This window comes from Bos grunniens, chromosome 15 (assembly GCF_055505025.1).
Source record: "Bos grunniens cultivar Pamir isolate PY7600 chromosome 15, Bosgru_T2T1.0, whole genome shotgun sequence".
NCBI lineage: Eukaryota > Metazoa > Chordata > Mammalia > Artiodactyla > Bovidae > Bos > Bos grunniens.
The window spans coordinates 6,422,320-6,442,465 of NC_141179.1; the positions used below are offsets into that span (position 1 = coordinate 6,422,320).

Below are 20,146 nucleotides of genomic sequence, written 5' to 3' on the forward strand. Positions count from 1 at the left end.
GAAATTGGCTTAAAAGGCAAACGGTCCCCAAGTTCACACTAGAGTGGAAATGACTGATAGCTGGTCTTTTCCCAGAAGCAGATTTTCAGAGAGGGGAGGGCCTGAGAGAACTCTGTGTCCTGGAAGGGAGGCGCAGACACCATGGAGGCGAGTGTCAGTCACGCACAGAGAAAGGATTCACAAAGCAGAAGCCAGAGACCCTGACAACAAGCGTGGCCTTCTCCACCTCTGTACTGGGGCTGGACCTGTCATCTGGGATCCAGGTCCAAAATCCTGTTTCTTTTTTTTTTTTTCCTTTTATGTGTATACTTTTTTCTTTTTAATTTATTTTTTTAATTGAAGGATAATTGCTTTACAGAATTTTGTCGTTTTCTGTCAAACCTCAACGTGAATCAGCCATAGGTATACAACACAACATTTACACAAACACTAGAGAACCGAGTTCACTAGAGTTTGGGAGTCTTGTCTAAATCATTTCTCATTGTGTTCAGGAGAAAGTACATTGATAAACCTTATAAACAACAGTGAATCACAATAACTGAACACAGGGCGTTCTCATTTAGGGAGAAAAGGCTTTTTCACTGAAGACCTAATGCACAGAAAGCCACATCATGACTAAGTCATGTACCCAGGGAGGGTTAACATGGAGAACAGCTTGAACCACATGGAAAAAGTTAGAACATGGGGACAAGGACCGGATCCCACATCTCTGCACATCCACATTCTGCTTCCTCTGAGGACAAGCTCAAATTCTTCCTCCCTCAGGAAGCCTTCCCTGATTCTACCCACCCTGCACTTTCCACCAGACTCCCACAGTACTTCACCTGAACCACTGTTAACTTGTCTCCTGCCGGGAGCAGGCGCTCCGCCCGTGGCAAAGGTCATGAGGAAGGAGGCTTGGCATACGCAAAGGCGGGGTCGAGCCTCAGGAGTCCCCCTGGAAATTCTCGAGCATCTACCCCCAAAACCAGAGTCTGCCTACTTTCTGCTTTGTGCTCTCACCTACACCTCTGACTTTACGGGGGGCTGTCCCCCACTACCTCTCTCTGAAAAAAGAGTTAGCTTACAGCTCCAGTTACTAATTCCTGGGTGTGACAGTGTTTCAACCTACAAACTCCTTTGAAAGTCCTCTAGCCTGCCTGAATAGGTTTTTCCGGCCACATGTGATTGCTCAGAGCCTCCCAACTGTGAGAGGCATGAGATGTTCTAAACTGTCTAAATACAGATTCCTTTGAGCAGTTAAAAGATTGATTAGAAATTGTATTGGTGAAGGGTTTTTCACTTGTTGGGCCAATGTTTGCTGCTAAGTTTCCATATCCCTTACCTGCTGTGTCCCTGGCAGTGTATTGATTAATATAACTGGTGTAAGTAGTAGCTTTAATGTTTGTAACCTTGGACCCTTAAGTTAATTCTTTTTCTTGTTATAGCCCACCACACCTTTGCCCTGTAGGAATGCAACTTTATCTAAAGCTTTTGGAGGGTGGCGCCTGACTAATCACCTACAGAGAAAAATAAGTTTTCTGAAGAAAGGGTCTTAAAATGTTAACAGGCCTCCAGGCCAGAAGATGATGCGAATCACCTAAACTTTTGCATATGATAAGTTTGCAGGAAGAAAGCCTGGCTTGCTGCCTGACTCTACCCCTTCCCCCATTATCCTCTATGCATAACTTAAGGTATAAAAACTACTTTGGAAAATAAAATGCGGGCCTTGTTCACTGAAACTTGGTTTCCCCGTGTCGTTCTTTCTCTCACCTTCTGGCTGAATTATTCAGCCTCTTTTCTCCACTAAATTTTCTCACTGAGCTATCCTTATTTCACCACTTTTTATATCTTTAATTAACGCTTAATTGATCTCTTGTTTCCTGATCACCGAAGCCGTCTCCCCTTCAAATTCCCTGGATCCACCGGGGCTGGACCCGGGCAAGTCTCTAATAACCCAGCACAGCACCTGGCGCACAGGAGGTGTCAGGAAATACTTCTTGAGTGAATGTGAGAATCTACCTCATAAACATTCATCTGCTCTCTAGATAGGTTCTAACCCAAGCCATGTTTCTTCAGCTTGTTTTAAAAGCTGTTAAAAGACTTCAGGAGGGAACTGAAGCACTTACCAAAGCCTCTCAAATAGAGATATTATTAACACATTAACACATGCTGTACATGTTGGCATATACATTTAAGCACAAGAACAGCCTGCCTTTACAGAATACAGTTGACCCTTGACCAACACAGGTTTAAACTGTAGGCCTACTCACACTTGGACTGTTTTCTTCTTTATCCCTCATTTTATTTATTGGGATATAATCATTTTCCCACGGTGTGTTACTTTCTGCTGCACGGTGAGATGAATCGGCTGTATGTACACAAGTATCCCCTCCCTCTGGGAGCTCCCTCCCAGCCCACACCCCCATCCCCACTCCTCTAGGGCATCACAGAGCTGAGCTCAGCTCCCGCGCAGACAGCGGGTGCCCACCAGGCTTTTGATACATGGGAGTGTATGTATGTTGATCCTAGTCTCCCAGTTCACCCCACTGGATTTTCTCAATAATAAATACTAGAGTATGACAGGATTAAGCGTTGGTTGAATCTGCCGACACGGAAGTGAAGATACAGAGGAACTGAGTATACAGAGGGCTGACTATAAATTACATGCAGATTTTTGGTTGCACAGAAGGTCAGCACCCCAACCCACCCCCTTGGTAAGAGTCAACTGTATATATGTTGTGCTTAGTTGCTCAGTTGTATCCAACGCTTTGAGACCCCATGGACAGTAGCCCACCAGGCTCCTCTGTCCACGGGATTCTCCAGGCAAGAATACTGGAGTGGGTTGCCATGCCCTCCTCCAGGGGATCTTCCCAACCGAGGGATCAAACCCAGGTCTCCCATGTTACAGGCAGATTCTTTACCATCTGAGCTACCGGGGAAGCCCAAGAATCCTGGAGTGGGTGGCCTAACCCTTTGCCAGGGGATCTTCCTGACCCAGGAATCAAAACAGGGTCTCCTGCATTGCAGGTGGATTTGTTACCAACTGAGAAACCAGGGAAGCCCCAACTGTTATATAAACATGTGTGAATAAATCTATTCAGAGCCCTTGTGTGGTAGCAGTGGATATGCACATAGAGTCAGAGTTAGTGGGACTGAGGACCATGGTTTAAAAAGCAGGCCCAAGGGCCCCTGCCCAGCATAGCTGCTGCAGAGCCACATTGTCTGGGAGTCCTGTCTGAGTCCTTTGGGCGTACACAAGGCATCCTGTGCTCCTTCTTCCTGTCTTCTCCATCCACACAGCCAAGGTCTCCCAGCTGCTGCAGGCCTCGACCTACAGCTCCATCTGGGCCAGCCAGGTGCTGGAGGGGAGACTAGAAAATAAGTCCTGATGAGTCAATCATAGCTGCCAGTTCAGCCTCTAAACACACACCCTACGATTGAATCCTGGCTCCTCCACAATGTTAGCATGTGTCTTATATAAGCCATCTCATGTCTCTGGATTTGATTTTATCTGCAAAGTGCAGGTAGTAGTAGCATCCACCCTCCAACGCCTTGTGAGCATGGGCCAAGGTCATATACATATAGCACATAAATCTGGGATATAAAAAGTATTTAGCAAACGATCGTTACTATCATTGCCATCAGAACTGTTTTCTGTGTCTTTCCAAGGAAAATCCAGCTGTGGACTGGGGTTTTCTATTGCACTGATGCCAAAACCACATCTTCCAGAAACTACTCTAGGACCCCAGATGCATCCAACTTCGTCACAGTACACACAAGCACACATGCTCCTGACCTACAACAATGGAGGGGGGTGGGGTAAGTGCAGAGATTCTCCAGTTAGACTCCTTAGTCCCAAGACACCTACCACTAATCAAACAATATTCTACTGTGTAAGTAACACAGCCTCAGCCTCTGACATACCCAGAAATGCTCTTTATTAACTTCAGAATTAGTCTCCTATTCCTTTTCCTCGACAATTTTGCAAAAGTAAATATGTAAAAGCCCCAAAAGCAGAGTAGCAAGTTGTACTTTTTTCCATTGAAAGACTCCCCCATTTGAGGGTACTCGATCACATTATAACATTGCAGAACTGTCAGAGTGTAATTAGCCTGCATTGCTTCACGTTCCTGGTGGGGCAATTGTTTAAGACACAGCTTTATAAGGGACCAGATGAAACAGAGAGAGACCTGTGATGCTGTGACCTTCAGGGTACCCGGCAGGGGAAGGGGCAGAAGGCAGGCCGGGAGAGGTCTTCCTTGAAGACAAGGAAGGCCATGTTCAGCCTGAAGATGCTCCCACTTCTGCTCTTACTCCACGTGCAGCTTTCCAGGGCCTTTCCAGTATCTTTTGCATCCCTAGAAGAGAAGAACAGAAACATTGTTCAGGTAACTCAACTATCATTTAGGTGGGTGGTTGATTTGCTGGTGATGAGAAAATTGTTTGGGTTATCTTCTCTTTTTAGTTGAAACCGCCTGAAGGAATTATGTGAATGATTTGCTTGAGGCTGAACATCTTGTTTCAATGATTAGGAGAGTTCCAAACAGGGCTCTCCGAAAGCCGGGCGTGCAAACACGCTGGACTCTTCAAACCCTCGGAAAACACGGCTGCCAAGCTGCTCCAGCAGGGAAAACCTTTTAGAAGGAATGGTTTTAATTATAAAATGATTTTCTTTTTCACTTACCTAAGACTTCCTTTCTAGAATGTCTGCAATGCAGTTACTACATGATTGGTGCTTTCTGTATGAACTTGTTTGTGCAGCCAAATATCTCAGGTGTACAAGAGAGTGTGAGGATGGGAAACTATAAGAAACCAGAAATCAGTTCATTATGTGGTCTTATTTCCTAAAATCAGACTATGGGGCTGTTTATAAACTCTGGGAAGCATTGTAAAAAACAAAACGGATAGCTTTTCCCCCATTGTTTAACAGTATGAAAGGCCAAGTCTTTAAAGAAAAACAAAGGAATGCTGTCAGAAATTTGTCATGCACAATTTTCCCAGCATTACAGTTTTAAAAAAGCATTTTTTTCTTGTTGATTCTTTTTGTTTGACTTAAAAAAAAAAAGTACTTCTTACCATGATACAGTAACCCATGGCTGATAGCCAGAAGTGATTAAGTACTTATTCTGCACAGGGTGTCCTGCTCAGCATTTCTCAAATATTGTCTCATTTCATCCTACAGCAACCCTGTGATGACAGATTATTAATTCCACTTTAGAGATAAAAGTGAATCTTGAATTATCTAAGTGATGTGTCCAGGACACACAATTAATCCGTGGCAGAGCTAAGTTTTGAACCCAAAGCTATCTGATCTCAAAGCCTGTGTGAACACAAAATTGCTGTGTCCTGTGTCACTTGCAAAGTGCCACTTAAGGATGCTTAAGGTGAAAGAAAGAAGTCTCATAACTGGCTCATTAACAACCTTCAGAACCTGTACTTAATGAGTTTCTGGCCCCTCTTGAAGAGTTACTGTGGTGAATAAAAGGCTAATGAGAGTGATGCTGCTGTTACTCCAAAACATGTTTGGTGTTCTTCTCTTAAAATTCTCAGTTCTCATTTGGGAAGCAACGTGGTGAATTGGGACCCGATTATCATCTTGGCAAGTTCCTTATTTTTTTGCATCTTTATGTCAGTGTGAATGATTAACCCTCCTCTACAATAGTGAAAAGAGGATTAAAAAAGAGAATCTGCGTTGCTGCAACTAATACTTCAAGAAGTCAATAAATGCTTATGCTGTTTTGTTTTGTTTGCTTTTTAATAAAAATAAGAAGGCAGTCTCCTAACTGTATACTAGCATTTTGCTTGAGATTGCTTGAGATGTCTATCTTACCCTTCACGAAATACCTATTTTTATGAATAATAGTAACTGTAGCACTGAAGGGATAAACTGTTCTTTCCAGTAGGCCCTTTTCTCTCAAAGTCAACCAGCAAATTTGTGCTTTTATTTTTGTGGCGATCAGGTTATTAGCCCTGTAATAACTTAAAAAGGGATGCAAAACCCCAGAGAACTGAAGGCAGTTTCACAGCAAATCCCTTATGTTTGTCTTTTTCCAGAATTACCTAGAGAAGTTCTACCAATTGCCAAGGTTCAAATATAAGTCTGAAAGGAAGAGCAAAACTAATGTGATTGTTGAGACACTTAAAAGAATGCAGCAATTCTTCAGGCTGAACGTGACAGGGAAGCCAAATGAGGAAACCCTGGAGATGATGAGAAAGCCTCGCTGTGGAGTGCCCGACTCGGGCAGCTTTATGAGAACCCCAGGAAACCCCAAGTGGGAAAAAACTAAGCTGACCTACAGGTGATATTTCTCGAGTTTCAGAGTTTATTCCCTGAGCCAGTGTTCACTGAACTCTTACTGTGTTAGACACTGATACAGAACTTGGACTCCACTAGAGACAAGCAAATATCCCTGTTCTTACACAGTTTACATTCTAGTGAATGAATGAGAGGATGAAGTGGAGAAGATCCCATGGGTTCTTATCAATCCAAAGCCTGCCATTTTTGGTCTCCTTTCTCTAACAGTCTAAAGAAGACTATGGCAAAGTTAGGCTGTCTGTCCAAGAACTCATGTAAGTGGTTTGTGGTTTAGTCACTAGGTTATGTCTGACTGTTTATGACCCCGTGGACTGTAGCCCACCAGGCTCCTCTGCCCATGGGACTTCCCAGGCAAGAATACTGGAGTGGGTTGCCATTTCCTTCTCCAGGGGATCTTCCCCATCCAGGGATCAAATCTGAGTCTCCAGCATTTACAGGCAGTCTCCTGAATTGCATGCAGGTGAATTCTTTACCACCGAGCCACCAGGGACCCCCCAAAAGACTTAATCATTGCTGGAGATAATCTAGCCTCACTTTTCATCCATTTTGAAGATAATAACAGTAATAATGATACACTATATTTATTGAAGACCACTATTTGCCAAGTAGTGAACTAAATGCTTTATATATATTTACTCTTACAAAAACCTTATGACAGGGGTACTATTTTACCATCCTCATTTTATGAATAAGGAAGTGGAGTTTAACGACATGTAGTAACTTGTCCAGAACCCAGGTCTGTCTTCAACCCTAAGTCCTTCACCCACTCCTTACACACTGTTCAGTGGTAGCATGTTACACGTGCAACAAACTCCAAACTAGAGCAATTTAATCTACCGAGGGACTGCTGTTCTAAAGACTAATGTGCCTTCTCATTTTGAAGGATTGTGAACTATACCCAGAACTTGACAGAGACGGATGTGGAAGCAATTATTGAGGAAGCCTTTAAAGTCTGGAGTAAAGTGTCACCCTTGACCTTCAACAGGACCTTGGACAAAGAAGCAGACATCCAGATTTCTTTTGCCCAAAGAGGTGGGCTCAAAGAACTCAGGCTCAATGTTGCTTTCTCTGGCTAAACTGAAAAGTGGCTAATACCTAATACAAATTGTTTTATTTCAGATCATGGGGACAATTCCCCATTTGATGGACCCGATGGAATTCTTGCTCATGCCTTTCAGCCAGGCCCTGGTATTGGAGGAGATGTTCATTTTGATGCAGAAGAAACATGGACCAAAACCTCTGAAAGTAAGTTAACCAAGGTTATGTCCACATGTAGCTTCTAACTGAACTTTCCCATATTAGAATTTACACGTCTACATGCATACACACACACACACACACACACACACACACACACACATTATTCTTATTACCTCAAGATACTAAGCTAATTTAGGTTGAGAAAAAATCTTAAAAGCTAAATCCCGACCTTGTTTCCTAAGGCAGGAGTCAAAACAACAAATCATGGCTAAGTCCTTCCTGTTCGTATTTGTATAAATGAAGTTTTATTGGGACAGGGCCACATACTCTTCTTTTTATGTATCATCTATGACAACTTTCATACCACAATATCAGAGCTTATGGCTCACGAAATCTAAAATATTTACTATCTGGACTCTCATTAAAGAAAGTCTGCTTACCACTGATTTAGGGCATATCTTTATTTTAATATTGTGAAATTTTATGATGTTTGAAAAGATTTCTACTTTTGGAAATTCAGAAATAATAAGGTTTATTTAGAAAACTGTCCTACTTAGGAAAGAGCAGCCATCTAGATATTCTTGTTTATCTAGTCATTTCATCTTAATAGAGCTATTTTTTCAAAGATATATTCCCATATAGCAAACTACCCCTTTCAGGAGAAGACTCAGGGTAAGAATAAGATCACCTGAAGGGAATAACTGAGTGGTGCTTTAAAAGGTTATAGAGTAACAAGAGGCCATGGGACACTTTTTTGAAAATAATAAGAAAGGAACATTTTATCTTCGCTTGGGACCTGTTCCTCCCACCATTTCCTCAACATCAATGATCTAAGTATTTATTCTATCTAAATCCCTGTGCTTGGAGCTGTGTGTTCACAGCTTTGTGTGTTCACAAAGATAATAAACTCTCCCCATGACTTCAGATTCTTGTTGCCCTTCCCACCAGGTCAGATGGTCACTACCGCTCACCTGATCCAGAATCCCACCTGACTGTTCACCTCTGGTCTCTGTCCCTCTAATTCTCCCCAACACTGCAAGGAGTTTTGTTCTTGGAAAGCTCATGTCCACATTTGGAAAGCCTAGTATTTACATTTTCTAGGCCAAGTATGTCCATTTGACACTGAAAGCTCTTGGGGATCGTCCAACATCATCTTTCATGGCTTGTCTTCACATTTCACACAGAGCAGCCACACTGCAATTCACTGTTCCCAGATGACAGCATCTGCTTTCCAACCGTCCTACATTGGCTCACGTTGCTTCCTCTTCCTGAAATGCCCTTGCCCATGCCCAAAGCCCCACCTTTCAAAATCTCTCTTTTTCCATACTATGTCAATTGGTAGGGAAACACCCCATTTTGTCTTCTTCTCAGAATCCTAGTAGCCTTTGTTTTGTCTTCTCTGACTTCCCTCCTCATTATTCTGCACATTCAAGTTATTTGCACGTGTCTCCCTGGCTAGTCTATGCATCATGATAAATCCTCCAGAGCCCCTTGCCCAGTACTTCAGGCACTCAAAGATGTTTTTTGAAGCATTCATGAATGCAAGGTGGAAGGATGTGATGATCAAGAAAGTAAGTCATAGAGCATGGGTAGAATATTCAAGGCTAATTATCATCAGGAAGTGTTGAACACTGGAAAGAGCACAGGTCTTGCTATCATAACCGGGTTCAACCCCAGCTCTACCAGTTATTAGTTGCAAGACAAATAACAAGGTTCCAAAATCTCTGGGCTTCAGTTGCTTTCCTGTACAAGTATTTCTAACAATACTTCATAAGAACGTTGCTAAGATTAAATATTATTACAATGACTAGCATATAAGAAAGTGCTCTACAACTATGCTTTTTTTTTTTTTTTTTTTAAAGTAGGCAGTGTTAGAAAATGCCTGTGTGTTTGTGAGATGGCACGTAGACCAGCTGGAGGGAAGGGCTCACATCAGACATCCAGTCCTCAGACGTCTGCCGGAGCCAAATGCAGTAGTCTTCGACTTGGCAAAGGAGCCTGGGCTTTGTTTGACAGGAAGTGCAGGCCTTGAAAGTTTTTCAGTTCCTAGTTACAAAAGGCACCGTACTCGTGGAAGTCAAAAGACAAGAGTAGGAACCAATAAGGGGCGGGGTTTGTCTCTTTCTGGTGGAAAATTCCCGATGCTTCCTGGAGAGCTCAGAATCAAGGAAGAGCCGGCGCTAGGCTCTGGGTGGTCAGGAAGCCAAAGGGAGTCAACCCCGCACGGGAGGCCTGGCTGACCGGCTTCTTTTCTATGCGCCTCTTCACTTCGACTCAGCTTGTGGTGCTGTGGGTCTGGGAGGCTGGCGAGGAGCAGGTGTGGGGAGAGGGCCTCTGAGAGTCTTGAGACCTGTGATGGCCTCGTCATCATTTCCCTAAACCTCAGGTCTGTCAATTATGAGAACTGGAAGAAAGGCAGTCCTCTTGTTTCTAAGACCTGATGAGGCACTCATTATTCCTAATCACAACCTATGAGTCCTATCTTGTTTCCTTCCAGCCTCTATTTCATCAGATAATGTAGAGGGAAGGGAGAAGTCAAGCAGTTTGGGCCTCGAAGCTGCATTCCTCAAGATCCTATTCCCACCACCCTTCAATCCACTTCAACCCATTCACCGCACACGCTTGCATTTCAGATTACAACTTGTTTCCTGTTGCTGCCCATGAATTCGGCCATTCCTTGGGGCTGGCTCACTCCTCTGATCCTGGGGCCTTGATGTATCCCAATTATGCTTTCATTGACCCCAGCAGCTACTCACTGCATCAAGATGACATCAATGGCATTCAGGCCATCTACGGTAAGGTCGTCTGAAGTACGTGGTGATGCCTGGGCACGTCAGGGATGCTCACTGCAGTCTGCTATGATGATGGATGTTGGAGGGCACCTGGGAGCCCATCAGGAGAATAAACAGGGAAAATGTGGTAGATGCAGGCCATACAGTAATGTGCAGCCCTGAAAAACTCTGAATCAGGTGGACACCGATAAGTCTTTTGGAGAAGGAAATGGCAACCCACTCCAGTATTCTTGCCTGGAGAGTTCCATGGATAGAGCCTGGTAGGCTACAGTCCATGGGGTCTCAAAGAGTCGGACATGACTGAGCGACTTCACTTTCTTTCTATAGTTCCTTTTGAAGAAGGAAATGGCAACCCACTCCAGTGTTCTTGCCTGGAGAGTTGCATGGACAGAGGGGCCTGGTAGACTGTAGTCTATGGGGTTGCAAAGAGTCGGACGCGACTAAACAACTAACACACACAGATGTGTCTTTAAAACATTGTGATTCCTGGATAAGAAACAGAATGATACATATTACACAGTGTGCAAATTATGCAATATGTTGAATCCACACAAATTAAGAATGCATACAGACAAAGCAAAGCATTTTCAAGAAACATGCTAACAAACATATATTTACATATATATACATGTTGAACATATCAAGATAGTTGTCTGTGACAGAAAGAAGGAAGTGGGATGGAGTATGAAGAGAGAGAAATGTTTTTTAAAGCTGAGACTGACACTTTTCAGGGAGGGATATAGAGGCCTTTGGCTCTGTCTAAGTGTGGTCTGGACCATTCCATCTCTCCGTCCTCTTGCCCTCCTGCCCCCTAGTAGCTGTAGGAACAAGAAGCCAGAGAAAGGTTTGCAGCTCTTTCTATCTCTAAAAAAAAAAAATTTAAAGTGTTGATGGGACAGGAGTGTTGTGGAGTCACACTGGGTAAAACATTCTCCCTTTCTGGTAAGACAGCAGTATCAAAACCAAGCAGGTTAGGGTCCCACAACTATGAATTTTTTTCATGACAGTAGAATTTTCAGGAACAATGAGACCTAGTCTAACTGCCCCTACTTCCCAATTCCTTTTCCTCTGAAAACACCTCCTTTTCTCACTCACCCATATTTTAACTGCTTGCAACCTTTTGTTCTGCAATGAGAAAATACATTACAATTTAAATATTTATAGGAAAATATTTCTAAAATTGGACTTAGATTTATGCTGTTTGGCAGAAGACTGATGGATAAGAGCTTCTTGAAGGGGGATTTTTGTGGGAAATGAGAAAGTAGATCTTGAGTGACTAAACATGCAGAAAGAGGAACCAAGAAGGGAAAGAAACATGGGATTCTGATTTTAAATTGGCAGAGGGGAAGGGGAAGAATTCACACTTCTTTGCTTCACAACTTAACCTGGAACTGTCCTTAAAGTCACAACTATTCTTTTGTTTATTTTTTATCTAATTCTTCGGGTGTGCTGGGTTTCTGTTGCTGCCCAGGTTTTCTCCAGTTGCGGCCAGAGGCGGCCTCTCTTCGCTGTGGTACATGGACTTCTCACTGCAGTGGCTTCTCCTGTCGCGGGGTACAATCTTCAGGGTGCTCAGGCTGCAGTGGTCACGGTCCGTGGGCTCTCTAGTGGTGGTTCCCAGACTCTAGAGTGTGGCAGACGGGCTTAACTGCTCTGTGGCATGAGAGACCTTCCCAGATCAGGGATCAGACCCATGTCTCCTGCATTGGCAGGCGGACTCTTTACCAACTGAGCCATCAAGTTGAGCCTGTTTAATTTTTTAATTATAAAAAAAAGACTTTTAAGAGAGCCTTAAAAGACTTTTAATGTGTGAAGGCAATGGCAACCCACTCTAGTACTCTTGCCTGGACAATCCCATGGATGGAGGAGCCTGGTAGGCTGTGGTCCATGGGGTCTCGAAGAGTCTGACACGACTGAGCGACTTCACTTTCACGCATTGGAGAAGGAAATGGCAACCCACTCCAGTGTTCTTGCCTGGAGAATCCCAGGGACGGTGGAGCCTGGTGGGCTGCCATCTATGGGATCGCACAGAGTCAGACACGACTGAAGCGACCTAGCAGCAGCAGCAGTGTGTGATTGGAGAAGGAAATGGCAACCCACTCCAGTATTCTTGCCTGGAGGATCCCAGTGACAGAAGAGCCTGGTGGGCTGCCGTCTAGAGTTGGACATGGCTGAAGCAACTTAGCAGCAGCAGCAATGTGTAACTACTTTAACACCTTGTAGGATGGCCAAATAGCATTTCTTTTCATATGAAGACCCTTCACTGACCTGAGATATATCGAATGTACACCCTGGGCTTATGTTTATAGAAAGTCTTTTTTAAATTTCAGGACCCTCAAGCAACCCTGTGCAACCTACTGGACCAACCACCCCCACCGCCTGCGACCCCAGACTGACTTTTGATGCTGTCACCACACTCCGTGGAGAAATACTCTTCTTCAAAGACAAGTATGAGAATGAAATATTCCTTCTTTTGACTTCTTTTACTGGCTAACTTAAAACTGTATTCTAATTAAGTCACATATTACACATTACTCAGCTTTTCCTTTGAAATCTATGCATGTGAATGTCATTGGAACTGATAGTGCTTTCTGGGTAACTTAAAACATCCTGGAAGAGAAAAAATAGTTAAAACATTTGTAAATATTCAGATGTTTCTGAAGATGTATACAAACATGGGCTCTAGCTGTTAGAAATTCTGTGGCTGGGTTTCCCCAAGACCAAAATAGTATTCGGTCCTACCCAAATTCAGTCAGGTGAATGGAACCAGTCACTTCGTAAGATGCGGGAAAAATCATCTGACTGAATTTTTCAATTTTCCATTGGCTATTTTGTGACTGTGTACCCACAGGCTGAGTGTGCTTGTATTCTAAATATCTTCATCATACTGTAGCACCAGTAATGAAAGAGCCTAACAAAATAAGACTTGTCGGTGTGTGAGAACGGAGGTAGTGTAAAACGCAATGGAGTAAAGCCCCTCCTGTCAGCTCCCCTGACACCTGCAGAGTTCTCACCAGATGGATGGCGTCACCACAAAGGACTGGGCATATGCTGGTCACTGAGCGGCCAGCGTCGCCTTCACTGGGTGTCATATCCTCTCAGCAGGCTTACAGGGCCAGTTCCGGCCCCAGACTCGCAGAAACCGCCTACGTAGACTGTCACGCGTGCTTCTCTCCTTGTGTTCCACTAGGTACGTCTGGAGGAAGCACCCTCGGCTACGAATGGCGGAATTCAATTTCATTTCTCTCTACTGGCCGTCCCTGCCAAACGGCATACAGGCTGCTTATGAGGATTTTGACAGGGACCTAATTTTCATATTCAAAGGTAACTGCCCGCGGTTTTCCTCTTCTTCTTGTTCCCGGTGGAGGGAAGGGCAGGACTCCTTTGTGCTCTTTTCCAGGTTCAAAGAGGTGAGTCAAGGAGAGAGTGTTAACGCTGGCTGCGTTTTTGTCGAGAGACCTGGGTTGGGTCCTCTGTCCACCACTAACAGCTGCGTGAACTTGAGCAGGTTGTACCCTCTTCAGGCATTAATCTCCTCATTTACAAAATGAGAACACTTCATTAGACCACCTTTAGCGTTCCTCCAGCCTTATCCCAGGTATAATTCTCTAAGATTCCCCCAAGGTTCTAGTTAAATCTCTGTATAGAAGTCACATGAGATAAGACATTCAAGTGTGGGACCCTGAATGCCAGGCTTAGAAGTTGGGAATATTTTACAGGTGTTGGGGAACCATGAGGTCTATCATAGCCCAATGATCTTAACTTGACCACCTTTTTCTTTTCAAGACTATTTTTTCCATTTTTATTCCTATGATAAATGTATGCAAAGGTTAAGAAGTGATATACATTTTGTAGGAATGGAAAAACTTTATCTGACATACACCTGAATCGTTGACAGGCACCCAGTACTGGGCTCTGAGTGGCTATGATACTCAGCAAGGTTACCCCAGGCATATATCAAGCTATGGCTTCCCGAGCAGTGTCCAAGCAATTGACGCAGCTGTTTCCTACAGGAGAAAAACGTACTTCTTTGTAAACGACCAGTTCTGGAGGTAAGATTTTTTTCCATTAGAGATTGAAATCTATGTTTTTCACCCTGTCTAGAAACCATCGATGATCAGGTATCTGAAGGTTTAACACATCTAGATGGTCTCTGATAAGCATTCTTTTTCACAAGATGATTGATGTTGCTATGGCTTTTGAAATTTTCATAAAGTTAAGACACCTGCCCAATGGTATTGAGCACTCCATATCCTGAAAAAGAGCTAACTTGAATAGAGCACTAAAGTGGGATCCAAAGAAAGAATTAGTCTAAGTCTCATTTATTCATGAAATTCTAAGAGTTAAATTCTACTACACTCAAGCAAATGTTATACAGAACTTGATTCCCAAGTTGAAATTATTATTTATATTTATTCAGATAGAGATGATGAATCAATTAAGTAAAAGCCTTAGAAACATAAGCTCTCCTTTTGAAAATAACACTGCACCAGCAATCAGATATCTGTCTTAGTACTAGTGATAGCAGTATATTTTATAAATAGGTAGGTACCCTTAGGTAGAGAAATTAACCATCATTAGTTTCAATAAATAGGATATTGTGAAGAACTAATGAGAAGATATGTGTGAAGGCACTTTTTTTAAGTATATACAATTTAAAGAAAATTGTTATCATTGTATATTGTATTGGTCTTAAAACATTGGATGATTTTTTTTTTCTCATCAGCTATGATGACCAAAGTCAGTCTATGGAACCAGGTTATCCCCAAAGCATAGCAAGTTTTTTTCCAGGAATAGAAAGTAGAGTTGATGCAGTTTTCCAGGAGAATTGTAAGTAGAAAATAAACTTAATAAATTTGTTTAATTTTTTAAAATAGTTCATTTGCATGTGATAGTTATAATAGGACTGGAATGGGGTTTTTTAATTGAAAATATCCAAGATCTTCTGCAAGCCAATTCAATACATTATATCTTTTCTTTTACATAGCCTTCTTCCTTTTCTTCAGTGGACCAAGATATTATGCATTTGATTTTCATGCTCGTAGAGTTACTAGAGTCGACAGAAGCAATAGATGGCTTAACTGTAGGTACAGTTGAAGCAAAATTAAATGTGATTGTATCCATTTTCTGAATATGGAAGAGAAGTCTAATTTGCATATCTATTACATTGTATCCTATTTATATTTTCTGAATAATAAATAATGTTGTTTGCTATCACTGTATTCATTGGACTTGTCTTCAGTGAAATTACATTTGGAGTATCCACTGTTTGCAGAGATTGATTTGGTTCTCATACATTCCATCTCATGTTAGTGAACCCATCACAAGAAGGAGATTAAGTCTTCTTTGCCACCTCAATCAATATTCATTATTTCCTTAACTTGTTTATTTGACTTCTAAAATGCCCATTTATTCTTAAGTCTTTTAAATACATCTTAAGTGTACCTGCTACATGTTATTTAGCACTGTATTTTGGTTAGAAGTAAGGATAACGACCCCAGAAAAGGAAATTGTAACTCACTCCAGTGTCCTTGCCTGGAAAATCCCATAGACAGAGGAGCCTGGCCAGCTATAGTCCATGGGGTCACAAAGAGTAGGACACAACTCTTCGAGTGAATAAACAACAACAACAGGTATTATGAACAACATAAGCTGTATACGTTGCCTTGACAAAAATGTGATGCTGTTTTCCACTCTTGGAAAAAAATATTGCTGATACCTGTTGTGGATTGAATTGTATCCCCCTAAAAATGGTATCCAACTAGTGCATCCTAAAAGAGATCAGTCCTGGGTGTTCATTGGAAGGACTGATGCTGAGGCTGAAACTCCAGTACTTTGGCCACCTTATGCAAAGAGTTGACTCATTGGAAAAGACCCTGATGCTGGGAGGGATTGGGGGCAGGAGGAGAAGGGGACAACAGATGAGATGGCTGGATGGCATCACCGACTCGATGGACATGAGTTTGAGTGAACTCCGGGAGTTGGTGAGGGAGGCCTGGCATGCTGTGATTCATGGGGTCGCAGAGTCAGACACGATTGAGCAACTGAACTGAGCTGAAAAATGGTATGCTGAAGCCCTCACCCCAGGTACCTATGCAACTAGCATCTCTGTTGATGTAATTAGCTAATATGAGGTTATACTAGATCAGGGTAGGTCTAAAAACTGATGTTTTTATAAGAAGAGCAGACACTAGATATCCAGTAGAGAAGGCCTTGTGAAGGTGGAGCAGAGTGGGAATGGTGCACCTATGTGCCAAGGATTGCCGGCAACCACCGGAAGCTGGAAAGAGGCAAGGAAGGATCTGCCCTAGAGCCTTTAGAGAGAAGGACATGACCCTCCTGACTCCTTGATTTGATCTGTAGCTTCCAGACTGTGTTAAAAAAAAAAAGGTTTCTCTTGTTTTAAGCTACCAAGTTGGTGACAGTTACAGCAGCTCTGGGAAGCTGAAATAGTACATCTGCACTTAAGGAAATGAATCAATACAGAAAGTCAGAATTGAAACCCTGGTAAAGATAATTGGTATCTTCCCAGAGGAGCAGCAAAAAGGAGGGGTACCACCTCCTCTCCTGCCTCCTCCTTGGCTTCTAGAGTCTGAGCAAATGGGCGAGTTAGATCTGTTGTTCTTTATTTCTGTTTTCCCTGAGCTTCTCAAAAGGACACCCTCTACAGAAAACTAGGGTTTGCCAGACAAACAGAACTGTGCTGGGCACAAAATTCAGTAACTATTATTTAATTCGATTACACTGAGATGAGATGCATAAATTTGCTAATGGATTTTCTATTAAGAACTTTAAGATTTGTGGGATCATAATGGTTAGTCCCAGAAAAGGCAATGGTAACCCACTCCAGTACTCTTGCCTGGAAAATCCCTTGGACAGAGGGGCCTGGTAGGCTGCAGTCCATGGGGTCGCTAGGAGTTGGACACGACTGAGCGACTTCACTTTATTTTTTCACTTTCACGCATTGGAGAGGGAAATGGCAACCCACTCCAGTGTTCTTGCCTGGAGAATCCCAGGGACAGGGGGAGCCTGGTGGGCTGCCGTCTATGGGGTCGCACAGAGTCGGACATGACTGAAGCGACTTAGCAGCAGCAGCAGCAATGGTTAGTCCAGACACTGAAATTATTATAATATCCAGGGGGCCCAGGCTGGTGCTCTGGGATGACCCGGAGGAGTAGAATGGGGTGGGGGAGGGAGACTCAAGAGGAAGGGGACATATATATAATTATGACTGATTCATGTTGACGTACAGCAGAGACCACCATAGCACTGTAAGGAAATTATCCTCCAATTAAAAAATCATTATAATATATTGGCAGTTGTTGGAATGTAATACAATGCAGCTTATTACATAATAAATATGTGAACTGTAAAATATATTTAACACTATCATATACTTTGTTCTTTTTCTGTTAGAATTTTTAAGCCCAGCAGATGATTAATTTAGTATAATTTTATACTTAATTTTGGTTCAAAATTTATCTATTAAATGAATTTAAAATAAATATTTTAAATGACTGACTTGTGATCTACTGAATTTCTTAATATACTACCATATAGTCCATCTAAAGTATAAAGGGAATTTTCAATATATTTGTGGGTATTTTCCCTTATCAGAAATATTATACTATTGATATTAAACTTTTAGGTATTGCTTCATAGGTTAATGAAATATTTTGTCAATATTCAATGTCTTCAAAGAGTCTCTTGAGTATGTCAATACTTTATTCTCAACTTACTTTATAAGATAAAATAGAAACTAGTATATACTATAATTTCATTTATTCACTTGTTCTGCAATTAATCACCTACCTGTTCCAGGTACTGTGCTAGGAAAAGTGAGGGAAATAGATAAGCAATTCATTGTATCAATGTCAAATGGCAAAAGGACCTGTAAGAATTTGAGATTTCATTTTTAAGAGTCAATTTCAGACTATGGCATCTTCTAAAACTTCTTATGAAATCAGTTTTTACAGGCACAAAGATGGGAGATTCATTTCAGAATATCTGCTAGTGGTACCAGCTATTTATGACAGATTCTTGGCCCAAGCCTCATCTATGCATTTTCAACACAAGAACAGAATTCATGTTATTTTTTTAACCGTATTTCACAGGCAAAGAAAGTGAACAGCAATATAAAGTATAGTAAAGAATTTTAAACATTTGCCCTTTTCAAGGTTTTCTTGACAATGTGTGGTATTTTCTGGATGCTGTGTTGAAGTTTTGAGTACAAGAGATGTGAGAATCTAAGCTTAAAACTTAAGAATGATATTACTTTTATCTTAGGTTGAGTTTCTTCCAAAGCAAAGGCTAAGACAAGACCGTAGCACAGTCACTTTATTGGGGACGTGGTCCCAGCAAGCAAGAGTGAGGTTGAGCAAGCAGAATGAAATAGAAAGAGAGAAAGTTCATTAATTCAAGTACGTATCGCTGAGGTTTCTGCTGCAGGAGCTGGGGCTCAATTCCAGCAGGACTTACTGAGAAACTTACAAAACTCCTTTCAGTTGTTCACTTGTTCTCCAGTGGGTGGGTCTGGAGCGCAGAACCCACCATGCTTACTAATTATGCCTGGGCTTCTAAGGTCCGACCAGGGAGGCCTCAGTGTCTCCTCTCCTTCGGGAGAACGGAAGGACGCCTGCGGCCTACGTAAGTGGTGCAAACTTCTTGTCTTGAAGTTTTATTGGTCTCCCGCGTAAACCAAGCTACTCAGCCTCTTTTCTCCACTGAATTTTACTGAGCTATCCTCATTCTATTACTCTTTATATCTTTAATTAATATCTAATTGAAGCTATCGTATCCTGATCCTCGCCTATGCCATCTCTCCTTCGAATACCCTGGATCAGCCGGGGCTGGTCCCCGGCAGGTGGCGCCCGAACAGGGACTTTTGAAGGTAAGCTCTTTATGGCAAAACGGCCCCATAGAATGGGTCTCTCTCCCCGCCCAAGCTAAAAAGGTAGCGGCTTCTTATCCGGGATTGATAGCTACTTTGATATTAAAGGAAAAAAGCAGAGCATTAAATTATTTGGTAAAGAGCCATCAGAAATTGTAATTCCATATAATAAGGAACAACTTGATGCTCTTCTAATGTTTGATGAGGACTGGCAGATTGCCGTAGGAAATTATTTTGGTCAAAATTTTTGCATCATTTACCCTCGCATGTTTTGCTGAATTTTATATCCAGACATCCAGTTATTTTCCCTGTCAGATGTAAACAATCTCCTATTCCAAATGCTCAAATAGTTTTTACTGATGGGTCAGCAGACGGTAAAGCCTCCATAGTTACTAAAAATCACCAAAAGGTTTTAGAAACATGGGAAACTTCAAACAGCATAGAGGCTTTTGCTATGTTTGCAGATGAAGAATTTAACCTTTATTCTGATTCTCAGTATATTGTCAGGTTGTTTCCACACATTGAAACTGTGGTTTTTGTCTAAAAATAAAACTACCATATTTCATTTGTTAACTAAATTACAGCAACAAATTTGGAAAAGAAATAAAATATTTTTCACTGGACACATTCAGGCTTATTCCGGATTGCCCGGCCCTTTAAATGCCTTTAATGATTTGGCTGACCAGAAATACAGTGGCTACTGTGATTGAGGAGGCCAGAGCCTCTCACTCACTTCATCATCAATATGCTACTGCCTTAAGATATCAATTCCAAATTCCCAGAGAAACTGCTAGGGAGATTGTGCGTTCTTGCTTATATTGCCCCACTGTTTATAATATAGTCTACCTACGGGAGTTAATCCTCATGGTCTCAAACCTAACGTACTCTGGCAGATGGATGTAACTCATGTCTCTTCATTTGGAAAACTGTCCTTTGTTATACCTTTTCTCATGTCATTATTGCAAC

At 42.1% G+C, this 20,146-nt stretch overlaps 1 protein-coding gene across 1 annotated transcript; it reads left to right on the plus strand.

Annotated features, from left to right (window-relative positions):
• Window positions 1-76: 76 nt before the first annotated feature.
• Window positions 77-15,513, plus strand: LOC147357284 (neutrophil collagenase-like). The gene is made up of 10 exons (XM_086338846.1): window positions 77-4,370; window positions 6,037-6,281; window positions 7,182-7,330; window positions 7,418-7,543; window positions 10,132-10,293; window positions 12,621-12,738; window positions 13,481-13,614; window positions 14,189-14,342; window positions 15,017-15,120; window positions 15,278-15,513. The coding sequence occupies exons 1-10, from the start codon at window positions 4,260-4,262 to the stop codon at window positions 15,385-15,387; spliced, it is 1,413 nt and encodes a 470-aa protein (XP_086194972.1). The 5' UTR covers window positions 77-4,259; the 3' UTR covers window positions 15,388-15,513.
• Window positions 15,514-20,146: the final 4,633 nt, after the last annotated feature.